This window comes from Talpa occidentalis, unplaced genomic scaffold (assembly GCF_014898055.3).
Source record: "Talpa occidentalis isolate TD23 unplaced genomic scaffold, MPIMG_talOcc4v2.1 talOcc4.3, whole genome shotgun sequence".
Taxonomy (NCBI): domain Eukaryota; kingdom Metazoa; phylum Chordata; class Mammalia; order Eulipotyphla; family Talpidae; genus Talpa; species Talpa occidentalis.
Genome location: NW_023603184.1, coordinates 50,815,024 through 50,828,115, shown reverse-complemented (window position 1 = coordinate 50,828,115; position 13,092 = coordinate 50,815,024). Strand labels below are relative to the sequence as shown.

At 38.4% G+C, this 13,092-nt stretch overlaps 1 protein-coding gene across 3 annotated transcripts in view; it reads right to left on the bottom strand.

The window, feature by feature from the left end:
* Positions 1-13,092, bottom strand: part of TMEM135 (transmembrane protein 135) — a 244,017-nt gene that overhangs the window by 223,992 nt on the left and 6,933 nt on the right. For all 3 annotated transcript variants that reach the window (XM_037523112.2, XM_054699590.1, XM_037523113.2), the window contains exon 2: positions 27-154. In XM_037523112.2, coding sequence (XP_037379009.1) covers positions 27-154 — 128 coding nt within the window. The remainder of the gene's footprint in view (positions 1-26; positions 155-13,092) is intronic.

The following is a 13,092-nucleotide window of genomic DNA, read 5'->3' as shown; positions in this document are numbered from 1 at the left end:
TTCCAGTGATGATTATGAGTACCAACCTTAAAATGCAAAAGAAAGCCATATATAAGGCCCCATTAGCAGTCAGAAATGAAGCAGACTGTAGGATCTCAGGGACTAGTTTGTGTAAATAATAGTCTAATTTTCGTTTTCGGAGAATTGCTGCAATCTGGAAAGAGAAAGACTCTTTTGTTTAATCCAACCAACTTTGCCCACTTAAATTAGCTTTTACATGGAAGCTACTGAATAATAGAGTATATATTAAAATTAAGGTAAAAACTCTAGTATTTTACTGGATCCTTTATAAAAACAAAATTTGCAGGACAGAAAAGAATATACTTAACTAAAATTGCAACCTAGGTCATGTGATGAGTGACCTCCAAATATTAAGATAAATATTTTACAATGCCCTAAAAACAGTTTGTAAACAAATAAATATATTTTCAAATGGAAAAAAAATAGAATGCAATTCAAATAGATGCTAAAACAGCACCATATTACAGTTACTAGAAACCAGAGAAATTAATTCAGTTAATTTAAACATGACTGCAATATTGCAAAAAAAAAAAAAAAAATGTTCAGATTACAAAAATAAAGTTAATAATTTCTGGCCTCTTGAGTTTCCATAAAAAAAAAAAAAAAAACCTGAAAAATAAATATTGAGAACCCAATGTAACAAATGCAGGTATCACATACTGCCAAAACAGAAATAAGAAAAGTTCCTGTCTAGGGAGATAATAGAAGTTTACCATAGAAATGTAATTATCATTACTTATACTTTAAATTTACATTAAAAATATTTTCTTTTAGGGTTTTTGTGTGTAAGCTTTGAATTTATAAGAAATATTTGTAGATTAAATTTTTTAAAGTCCTGAATACTTAGTAATGATTTTTAAAAATAAAATCTAAGTAGTTATTAAGCATAATATTTATATTAAAAGAAAAAAAAGAATACAAATCATAATGTGCTCAAGGTATGGATAATATATATTGAAGAATAACTCAGTGTTAGTAATATAATACAAACTGCCATAGAAGTTGAGCAGAGTGTGCTTAATATAAGGGTAGACAGGAATTTCATTGAAAAGGAGATAAAAGGACTTCCCTGGTGGCACAGGGGTTAAAGACTCAGTGCTACCAAGCCACTGGACATGAGTTTGATCCCTGGCTAGGGAGCTTACCCACATGGCACAGCAGACCTCTCCTGTCTCCCCACACCTCCCCTCAGTGGTATATTTCAGTAGATCTGCCTCTCTGTCTCTGTTGAATCCTCTCACCCCTAACACCTCTGGCCTACACCCCAGTTCTTGCATTAAAAAAAATAATTTTTAAAAAAGGAGATAAAAGCTAAAGTTGGAAGAAAAGCAGAATTGTCACAGATTACTCAGAAAGGATACTTTTCCATCATGATGAACCATTATTGCAAAGGAACAAAATTTAGAATAACATACTAATGGAATAAGGTAGGGGGTGTAAGAAAGGGGAAGAATGACTTAACAGAGGGGAAAGACTACAGAATTCCTCACTTACCACCACCCCCCAACCATTCCAGAAATAACACTTTCCCTAAAGTCCATGATCAACAAATCAAATGGCCTGTGACCAAAAAAAAATAAAAAAATTCAAAATGGATTAAAGTCTTATATATAAAGCCTGCAACAATAAAATATATACAATAAATCATTGGTGGTATTTTTTTATGACATCAATGATAGAGACTTGACCCCAACAGTAAGGGAAATAAAAGCAAAAACAAACAAATGAGGTTACCTCAAATTAAAAAGCTTTTACAGAGTTAAAGAAAATAAAAGATTAAAAAGATATCCAACTGAATAGTAGGATATATTCATATGTTATATAACCAACAAGGGGTTAGTAGCCAAGATATACAAAAAACTAATCAAAACAAGGAGGGGTGGGAATTGAATGGGGACTATAACCAAGATGAAAAGGCATACATTGTGCAAAAAGGAAAAATGATGTAAAAAATATATAAAATTAAAAAATAATAAAAAATTTAAAAAACTAAATTAACAAAAAATAAATAAATAAAATAATGCAATTAATAAATGGGTAGGTATGAACTGACAATTCACCAAAGAGAAACCCACAAAACAAGAACCAGGCCAGCCACCATGGGCCCAGGTAACAGAACTGCCCACGGAGCCCAGCACCAGTCTCAGGACAAGACCCAACCCCATGTTTGAAAAAGCAGTTCAATCCCAGCAGCAGGCCTGACATCATGGACCAAGTTGCCAGGTCAATCCCAGTGCTCCCCAGCCACCCCCTGTAGAAGCAGAATCCAGAAACACCCATTCAGATCCTCAAACCCACTACTGCAGACTCAGGGCAGGGCCCACTCCCATGGTCACAAGTACAAGGTCTGTATCAGTGGGCGCTAGCCCTAGGCTTGTACCCAAACCTAGGGAACGGTCTGCCAGAAGACTCCAGCAGCGAGCCTGTCCACAGAATCCACCAAACAGCCCAGCCAGAATCTCTGGACAGGCTGAATGGTGAAGGGCTTTTTACCTGCGGTAGCCAGCAAGTAAAGACTGGAAGAGGTGCCTATTTCTTAAGATGTAACCACACTAACAACAAGATCACAAAGAATATGAATAAATTGGGACATGACATCAACAAAGGAACAAAAAAAGGCACCAATAATGAATCTTCCAGAAATAAAGATCTATGAACCTCCAAAGATTTCAAAATCTCAACAGTCATTTTAAAGAACCTCAGTGAGCTACAAGAGAACACAGAAAACTAAATAAGGGCCTCCCTGGTGGCACAAGGGGTTAAGCACCACACTATGAAGCAATCCACAGCCTCTTGAGCACGAGTTTGATCCCCAGCCAGCCAGGGAGAAACCTGGAGAAGCTCCTCCCCTCAGCAGTATATTTCAGTACATCTGCCTGTTCTGTTCCCCACTCCGTCTCTGGTGAATCCTCTCACCCCCAACACCTCTGGCCTGTCCCCCAGCTCTCGTATAGATAAATAAACCTTAAAAAAAAAAAAAAGAAAGAAAACTAAATGAAATCAGAAAAACAATAGATGAACAAAATGAGAAGTCAAACAGATAGAAACTATTTGAAAAACAAGACAGAAATTATGACGTTTAAGAATACAACTAAACAAAAATCCATACATGGGTTCAATAAAAGAATCAAGCTGAAGAAAAAGGTCAGTAGGCTCAAACACAGATTATCTGGAATTATCCAGGCAAAGAAACAAAACAAACCAAAAAAAAAAAAAAGAAAGAAAAGAAGAAAGCCTATGATACTTATGAAACACAACCAAAAAACATAAGAACACATTGATAGGATCCCAGAAAGAGCAGAGGGGAGGTGGAAAGACAGAGACAGAGAAATGGGGGGGAGGGGGTTGACAAAAAATTACCTAATTTGGAAAAGGAATGAACCACCAGATCCATGAAGTACAAAGATCTCCAAACAGATTGCTATAGCGATCTTCACCTAGAAACAGTATAATCACATTCTCCAACTTCAAAGTCAGAAAATTTGGAAAGCAATAAAAGAGCAACTAAATAATACAAAGGAATACGAAAAGAGTATCAGTGGATTTCTCAACAACAATCTCTCAGGCCAAGGAAAAGTTGGGTGATAAAGTACTAACAGAAAAAAATAATAATAATAATAATAAACACCAACCAAAAATATTTTATCCAGCAAAGCAGACCCTCACAAATGAAGAAGAGGTAATAACTACCCAGAAAGCAAAAGCTATGGTAGTTCATCACCACTAGACCTGCCTAAAAGGATCTCTTCATGCTGAGATAAAAGTAGGCCAATTTGTATCCTAAAAACATAAAAATATAAAATTGGTAAATATAAGTACATAGTCAAAATCAGGATACTCTAATACAATGGCGCTATGTAAATCAATTAACTAGAACAAAGGCTTAAAGACAAAGCACTAAAAATAGCTATAGATACAACAAATTGGTAATGAATATACAATATAAAAAGAACGTGGCATCAGAAATACAATATGAAATCAGAAGTCAAAGAACGCGTAGCTTTTGTATGTGATCAAAGTTGTCAACAGCTAAAAATACACTGCAAAAACGTTTTATATAAGTCACAAAGCAAAAACCTATAATTGATATACACAAAATACAGAGAAAGGAATCAAAGTATACCAAAAAAATCACCACAAAGAAACACCATGAGAGGAGAAAGTGTTACGGAGCAGCCCCAATATAAAACGGGTTGCCTGGCCGTGGGTCCTCATCCACGCTCTTAAAAGGGACTTATTAAACTCCACTGCAGGCACACACAAAAGGTTAATAAAAGGTTTACTTACAAGGGAAAGGGAATTGAGGAAATGTACAACTCAGGGAGATAATAGGGAAATAAAATCTTCAATGCGTCCTACCGGATCCGCCGACCTGGAAACCCAGATGCACTCTCAGAGCTGGCCGGACAAGCGAGCTGCAGGGAGCCAAAATGGGGGATCCCCTCCAAAGCCCATGTGTCTGGCTTTATACCACACCTGGCTGCTTAACCCCACCCTCAGGTTCCAGCAACCTTCCCTTTGGTGGTGATGGGATTTGGAGTTCCCAGTGTCTTTGACTTTGGTCTGGAGTTGGGGGTGGAGTCCACAAAGCCTGTATGGAATTAGCTTTAGGACATCCTTTTCCCCCTAACAAAAGGACTATAGGAACTACAAAATTCCTAGAAACAATGAGCAAAACAGCAATTGTTAAATCCATTCCTATCAGCAATTACTTCAAATGTAAATGCATAAAACTCTCCAATCAAAAAACACTGACTGGCTGAATGGATTTAAAACACATAACCTGAATATCTGCTGCTTTACAGACATACATAGGCTGAAAGAGGTAGGGAAAGAAAGATATTACATGCAAACAGTAACCAAAAGAGACTAAGGACGATGATACTTAGACCAGACAAAATAGTCTCTTTTGTTGTTGTTGCACTTTATTTTTTTTTAATTTTTTGAATTTTTTTACATCATTGTTCATTTTTAAACAATATTTGCTTCTCCCCACCCCCTCAGGTGTACGTAAGTCAGACTAAATAGTCTTTCAGTCAAAAGCTATGAGACAGAGGATCATTATACAATGATAAGACAGTGAATTCATGATGAGGATATAACAATTGTAAAGATATATGCACCCACCTCCAAAGCAACTAAATATGTAAAGCAAATATTAACAAAACTCAAGGGAGAAGCAGACAATAAAATAGCAGCAGATGCAATGCCCTACTTCCAACAAAGGATAGATCAGACAGACAGTAAGTCAATCAAAATGACCTGAACTTGAATAATACTAAATGAACCTACCCACAGAACATGTCACCCAGCAGCAACAGAACACACATTCTTTTGAAACCACATGGAATATTCTCATGGATATATCAAATATTAGGCCACAAAAGTGAATAAGCTTAAGAAGACTGAAATCACACCAAGCACATCTTACAACCACAATGGTACAAAACTGGAAATTATTAGTAGGAGCAAAATTGAAAAATATAATTAATAACGGAAACTGTAAAACTGCTTAGTGACAAAGTTTCTTGACATTGGTATGGACAATGAATTTTTTCATATAATCCCAAAAAGTGTGATTTGATCAAATTCAAATGTTTCTGTACAGCAAAGGAGACAATGAAGAAAAACCTACAAAATGGGAGAAAATATTTGGAAACTACATATCTGACAAGGTATTAATATACAAAATATGAAGGAAAATCAAACAATTTAAAAAAAAACAAATAATTCAAGTAGTTATTTAGGTTACTAGAAACACATTTCATCTTTGTAACTTAGTTAATATTTGGTTCACTTAAACCAAATAAACAAAAAAAAACCCACATTTTTATTAAAGACATAATAAAAAGGGATGAAAAATTGATGACTATAGTTTATAACGCTGGATTGAATGGCCAAAATATACCGACAGTAGATTTAAGGTGGCCTCATCACACAAAAAAGTAACTGTGAGATTAACTGTTGATTAGCTTGACTGTAGTAATTACTTCACTACATACATATACAGTAAGTCTGCAGTAAATATCAAATGGTTCTTGGAAACTACAATTTTTTAAAGCGAAAAACATGCATAACAAAACCAATTTCACCACAGGCTAATTGAGGTAAGCAAGAGTTACATTCCTATGCTGTATTTCTAGTCACAAAACATCACTGAGCTTCTAAATAGAGACCCAAACAGTATTATCTAGTATTAGCATCAATCCTGCTTATTTATTTATTCATTTCCCGAGCCCACTTATTCCAGCGAGGGGGCATGGGCAGCACAGCCTAACCCGGCAGTGCAGGATGCAACGCAGGATCCAATCTTGAACAGCAGGCCCTGCCATCACAAGGGGCATCACCCACACCCACACTCACTCAGACTGGGAGAACTGAGACACACCAATGAACCTAATATGTGCATCTTCTGCATACGGGGAAAACAGGTTTCTAGAGAAAAATCACATTAACACAGGGAGAGCCCCCAAACTCCACACAGTGGCCCAGGCTGGGAAACGACTGTTTTCTCCCTTTTCAACTGTTAAAACAAAGCAATGTTGAACCGAATATTGACATTATTTGAGGACCTTTTGCATTATCAAACTATCAAGTTAGAAAGCAGTATGTACATCAGGGCCTCCCCGGTGGCGCAGGCGGTTGAACGCAGCGCTGTGAAGCTGTCCACAGCCACTGCAGCGCTGGATCGATCCCAGCCGGCCGGTGAGATACCCACATGGCGCGCAGACCTCTCCTGTCTCACCAGCTGCTCCCCTCAGCAGTGTATTTCAGTCAGTCTGCCTGTTCTGCTCCCTACTCTGTCTCTGGTGAATCCTCTCACCCCCCACACCTCTGGCCTGTACCCCAGCTCTTGTATAAATAAGTAAATCTTTAAAAAAAAGAAAGAAAGCAGTATGTATATCAAATCATCATGCTGAAAATAAAAGGTCAACACTGATCAAAAAAAGACCACAAAGAGGTCTGCTTTACCCCACTTCTAAAAGTACGTCTTTTTTTAAATAAATGATACTGAACGTAGTGGGGGAACAGTATGTCTTGCGCGAACTCCCACCACTGATGTGTTATGGGCTCCACCCCCACCTCCATGCCAGAGACCCCAGACGCCAAGGGTCCCACCATGCCACGCATCTGCCATGGCTCTCAGCCTCCTGAAGCAGGTCCTGGGACCCCAGGGTGCAGTCAAGCAGCAGTGCTCGGTATAAAATCAAACACACGTGGGCCTGCGCTTTCTTAGTCCCAGGGTCCTAGTCAGACAGCACTGCCCGTAGGACACATTAACCAGTTAATCTCCCCCCCCCCACCTCTTTCTCCCTCTCTGGGCTTCCCCTCTTTTCATTTTCCTTGTAAATAAACTTTTTATTAACCTTTTCTATGCGTGCCTGCATTTGGGTCTTGCTCTAAGTTTTAAGTGTGTGGGCAGGACTCACACTCAGGCCATCCCGTCTCCTTCTGGGGCTGTACTGTGACAGAGGGACCAGGTGACAGGTTTTAGGGACTGTGAAGAACAAAAGCCCTAACTCTTGCCTTATACTATGTGCAAATATTAATTTGAACCAGAGTATAGACCTAAATTTGCGAAGTACAAATTATATAGCAGAAAACACAAGTGAATATACTCGTAAACATTCCAGACATAAATCACGTCACCGACGCATGAAGGCTGCCGTGTAGCATGAGCGGGATGTGCAGTTTGTGAAAGCCTCATGTGCTCAGGTGACCAACCTCAGGAATCCAAAGGCCACAAAGACTAAAGAGTGATACAAAATGATGACAGGGTCCCCAGTAAAGAGTTACACTTGACAAAAAGTCTCACTATTAACATCTGTCAGGCCTGAATGTGTTTCATCTTACTCAGCTATGCTCTCCTATCTGCTCCCCAGGCAATCAGAGCTGCATTCTGCCACAAAGACAGCTGACTAGGCCTGGGGTGACAGCCTCTGGTCATGGAATATAACAAAGATAATTGGCCCTCAAAGGGACTGACCGCATGATCTAAGCCTTATTAGTACAAAACTTTAACTTAGCAGATGTTGTTAGTCGAAAACTTGATCATTAACTCTTCTAGACTAATTCTAGAAGGCCTGACAAATCTAGCCTCTTTGGAAAATAGAAGTATGCAAGGGGCCTCCCCAGTGGCGCAGCGGGGTGAGCACCACACTGCGAAGCTGTCCGTAGCCTCCGAAGCGCTGGTTCGATTTTGGTTTGATTCCCGGCTGGCCAGGGAGAATCCCACATGGCGAGGCAGACCTCTCCTATCTCGCCCGCTGCTTCGATCTTGTCTGCCTGTTCTCCTCTCTGCTCTGTCTCTGATGAATCCTCTCACCCTCCCACAACTCTGGCCTATGCCCCAGCTCTTGTATAAATAAAAATAAATCTTTAAAAAAAATAAAAGTATGCAAGCAAAAGGAGTTGGTATTATTGGTCTTTTATGGTCTTTTATTGGTCTTTTATGACTGGTAATTGGGGTTGGTATTATTCTATTCATTTACTCTTTTCTTAGAGAAAACACTAGTAAATAATGATTTCTTTAAAGCAGGGTCTCTCAAGCTAACTATGGACATCTGGGGCCAGGCATTTGCTGCTATGGAAGGCTGTCCCTGCACTCTAAGATGTTCAGCAGCATCCCTCTGGCTTCTATTCTCTCTACACCAGTAGCAGACCCCGAGCTGTGACAACCAAACATGTTTTCAAGTATTGCCAGATGTCTCCTCACTGACAAAATTATCCCTATGAGAACATCTCCTTTCAAGAAAATAGCATAGTGAATTTACTTTTTTTGAAATATTAACAGAACTTTTATTTTATTTAGTTAACAAACTAAATACAAGCCAGCTACCACACAATGTTAACTCAATCTACATAATTATCAATGAGATGGACACAATCATTATTTGCACTTTACATATAAGAAAACAGCATAAGATAAAGCTGTACTAAGTGACACAGCCAATAAACAGCAGAGCAAGGAGCTAAAACAGGTAAATGGCTCCAGAGTCCACACTTTTAATCATCCTTTCTGATTGTGAAGTTTAACTAATTCTGAAAGGAGAGATAACACGTCCAAAGTGCCTGTTACAAATAAACACTTGTCACTTGCTAGTCCTTATAGGGATTACACCCAGTGCACTCTACCATGCTTATTAAAAACAAAACAAATGAACTACAGCAACTTTATTAATAATATATGCTGGAGAATACAAGCAAATTTTCAAGTTTTCTTTAACTATCTAATATAAAGTCTTCCTATAAAGAATATCATACTGTTGGGGAGAAAGGATGCCCTGAACAAACTCCACAAACACAGGTTGTAGGGACTCCACCCCACTCCAGACCAAAGAGATCCAAGACATGAGGAACTACAAATCCCATGATGTCCTCATCACCGAAGGGAGGCTCGCTGGGAACTGAGGGTGGAGTCAAGCAGCCAGGTCTCATACATAATCAGACATGTGGGCCTTGGGGGTCTCTTGGTTTTTTGCCGGGTCTCAGCATTCTATTGGGGTTCCAGCTCAGTGGAACTGATAGGACATAGTCACTAATTTATCTCCCTTTTTTTCTCCCTGGGTTATTCATTTCTTCATTTCCTTCTTTTGTAAATAAACCCTTTATTAACCCTTTTGTGTGCCCCTGCAGTTGGGTGTTATTATAAGTCCCTTTAAAGCGCACAGGTGAGGACCCATAGTCAGACAACCTATTTCATATCAGGGTTGCCCTGTAACAACACCATCAGTCTTACACAGCTAACACAGAAGGTTCTCACTCTCAATAAAAGAACCGATTTCATTTTTACATGGACGTTGACATAGGCTTTAAAGATAAACCTGAAAATATACTTTAGATATAATATTAAAACACAATATGATCAAGACAACACTCAGATTGAGCTTTATGTATACTATAGCCATATTCCAAACTAAGTCATATTAATGTTCTGTCATTCTTGAAAACACACACCTATCATTTCAACTCAGTGACACTGATAGAAGCTGAGAGTAGAAAAATTTAAGATGGAAGGTTTCACAAGGACAAACACCAGAGATTGGAGTAGGGATGATTAGTGAATCTTAAAAATCCTGCTGTGGTTGTTTTCAGGAATCCAAGGTGGGGTCAGGAAATATGATCAGAGGCAGAGGCAGAGAGGATTACCAGTCATAAAAGACCAACCCCGTATGCCCCCAAGGCACTAATTCCCACAGTAATTTCATCAGAGAACACCTAAAAGAACACCCTTTGCTCTGGCAAAATGCAGCTCACAGCCCACCTGTGTCTCCATGTCTCTCTTTCTTTTTCTGGAAACAAACTTGCAACGTGCTGATGAACGGGAGCATCTGCTGATTACTTGCTCAAAGGACCCAAGAACCCCACACACCACACCCTATCATCTGACCCCAACGATATAGATCACCATATAATGTTATATAACCTTAAACCAAAATACTTTTAATGTATCTTTTTGTTGTTGGCCATCCACCTGAACTAAAAATAAAATAAAAATAAAAATAATGAATTTAACCATGGGGAAAAGAGAAACAAACACAGAAAAAGAAAACTTTTAAAATATGTTAAACTTCTCAGACTTGATTTACCCTTAAATGGATGAAGACAAAAGGAGGTCACTTGCAAGTTTTTCTCAGATATACAACTGCAAATTTCTGATGGCCATAATTCAAAATGCAGGCTTATTGGAAGGGAGGCTCAATTTCAGAGAATTTACTAATCAAGATATTTGTATAGTTGAAATATTTTATTACTGCCTCTTGCTTCAAGCTGAAGTAAAGACCAAAGGGAAAAAGAGCAAACCTTTGGTCAGGGCATTGGATTTAGAAATTATCAAATAACTGCTCTTTCTATAAAGAAAAACTAATTGTTATTTTCCTCAATTTCCTCATGCTAAAATCTGGGTTTGTGCCACAAATATTAACCTAACACACATTCACTTGATATATATTCATATATTCATCATGCCAATCCTTGGGGAAGCCTTCCCAAGTCCACCACACTGGAATGGGTCCTCCTGCAACACACTGTAGCAACATCGTGCACTTCTCAGGAGCACTAGTCAAAGTTGAAATGATTTTTTGTATATTTCTTCTATGATTATCTTCCTCTTTAACTGTAATGTCCATGCATATCTTGTTCACCCTACTCCTTTAGTTCTGACACACTGTAAGAAATTTGTAATAATTGAAGATGACATAAGAGTAAAAAACAGTAAATGAGAAGAAATGCTCAGGCTAATTACAGTTACAGAAATACTCCCTGGGCTCCAAATGGAACTGTATGAGCACACTCTAAAGTAAGTCTGCTCATTAGTTTACTGCCTCCTGAGTCTGAGTTTCTGAGGCAGGTGTGTGGGGAAAAAAATAACAAAATGACCTCCAGGTTTAGAAATCAAGAGTCATCAGCACAAGACACCTTGGATCACTGTCAATAGATTAGTCCCAAACTGGACTAATCTTAATCCAAACACCAAGGATCTAGCTGCAGTCAAAATAGAAAAAAAAAAAAAAAAAAAAAACTAGACATATGTAATAGGTCAAAAACTGATATAAAATAAATGGCAATAAGCTGAAAACTATAAGTTAAAAATTCTTATAAAAGTAACCTGCTCAAACCTAGTAGTGCTTATTCTAGTACTCTTTTTCCCACCACATATAAATTCTTTAAGATTCATTTCACAGAATATTCTTAAATGCTATTAACAGCAAAATTAGTTAAAATTAGAATTCACTCACTTCAACTATTGATTCTCCTCAAGTATAATTATGAGGACAGAGTCTCACTCATCGTTGAAATATCAATTTACTATGCTAATTTGATTCACTCTATCAGGTTTATTAACAAATACTCCTATATTCCCAGGATCAAAAAGATTTGCATCATATTAAACATGATGGGAAAAATACACAGAAGAAAAATCTCAAATCACAGCAACCTTTCAGAAGACATCAAACTAATAAAATGCTACAATTAATTAATGATTAACAAAATGAAGGTAAAAGTTTGACCCTGGGTCAAGAGAGATTCAAACAGCTCTTTAACATGATACAGTTACGATGAGGTGGGTTAAGATCCTTAATCATCAAAGCATCAAGTAATATGATGCATTATGTCCTTTGGGATGTAAACATCATTAAACTATACAAGTAAAGGAAGACATTGCATCCACACCTTTTGAAAAGTCTTTCAGAAACCTTTCTCATTCAACCATTTGTAAAGCAGTCACTTCAATTAACTCCCCTTTCCCAATGACCACATAGCACAGTGGCTGGTACATAGTCGATAAATAGTTGATGAACAGGGGCATCCCCGGTGGCACAGAGGTTAAAAGTCTCAGCGCTATCAAGCTATGCCCAGCCAATGCAGCATGAGCTCTATCCCCGGCCAGGGAGCTGCCCACAGGGCGCAGCAGACCTCTCCTGACTTCTCCCCTCAGCAGTGCGTTTCAGTGAATCCACCAGTTCTGCTCCCCACTCTGCCTCTGGTGAATCCTCTCCCCCTCCTACCCTATTCCCCACGCACCTCTCTAGCCTACACCCCAGATCTTGTATGCATAAATAAAAATTTTTAAAAAGTTAATGAAAAAACTATCAATGTATTATCAAAATCTTAGCACATTTTTCGCCACTCTCAAAGGTTATACAGATTCACAGAAGGTAAGTTTGTGCTCCAGCTTTCAAGTCACAATGTCTCATCATGATAAAAGCAATTACACATGTATGTATATTGCTTAAGAGACAAGTTTTTTTTCTCAAAATCGTAACTCATACAAAGAGGAAGTCATCTTTAGAAATGCTCATTTTTTGCTACTGTCCAGTTTAATACAGAATCCAGAAATCAAGAGCTCTCTATTCTACAAACTGGCAAAACCATGAATAATGTACCAATTACCAGAAGGGACAGTGGAGAAGGAACAGGGGCTGGGGAGGGAAGGTGACAGGGTTGTGGCCCGGGACAGGCGGTGGAGGATACGCAAGGGACATACGTGTGGAGACGCGAAGCTGTATGCCTAAAATTACACAGTAATGCCAACTAGTGACAAATCAATGAAAGTTGGGGGTGAAACAG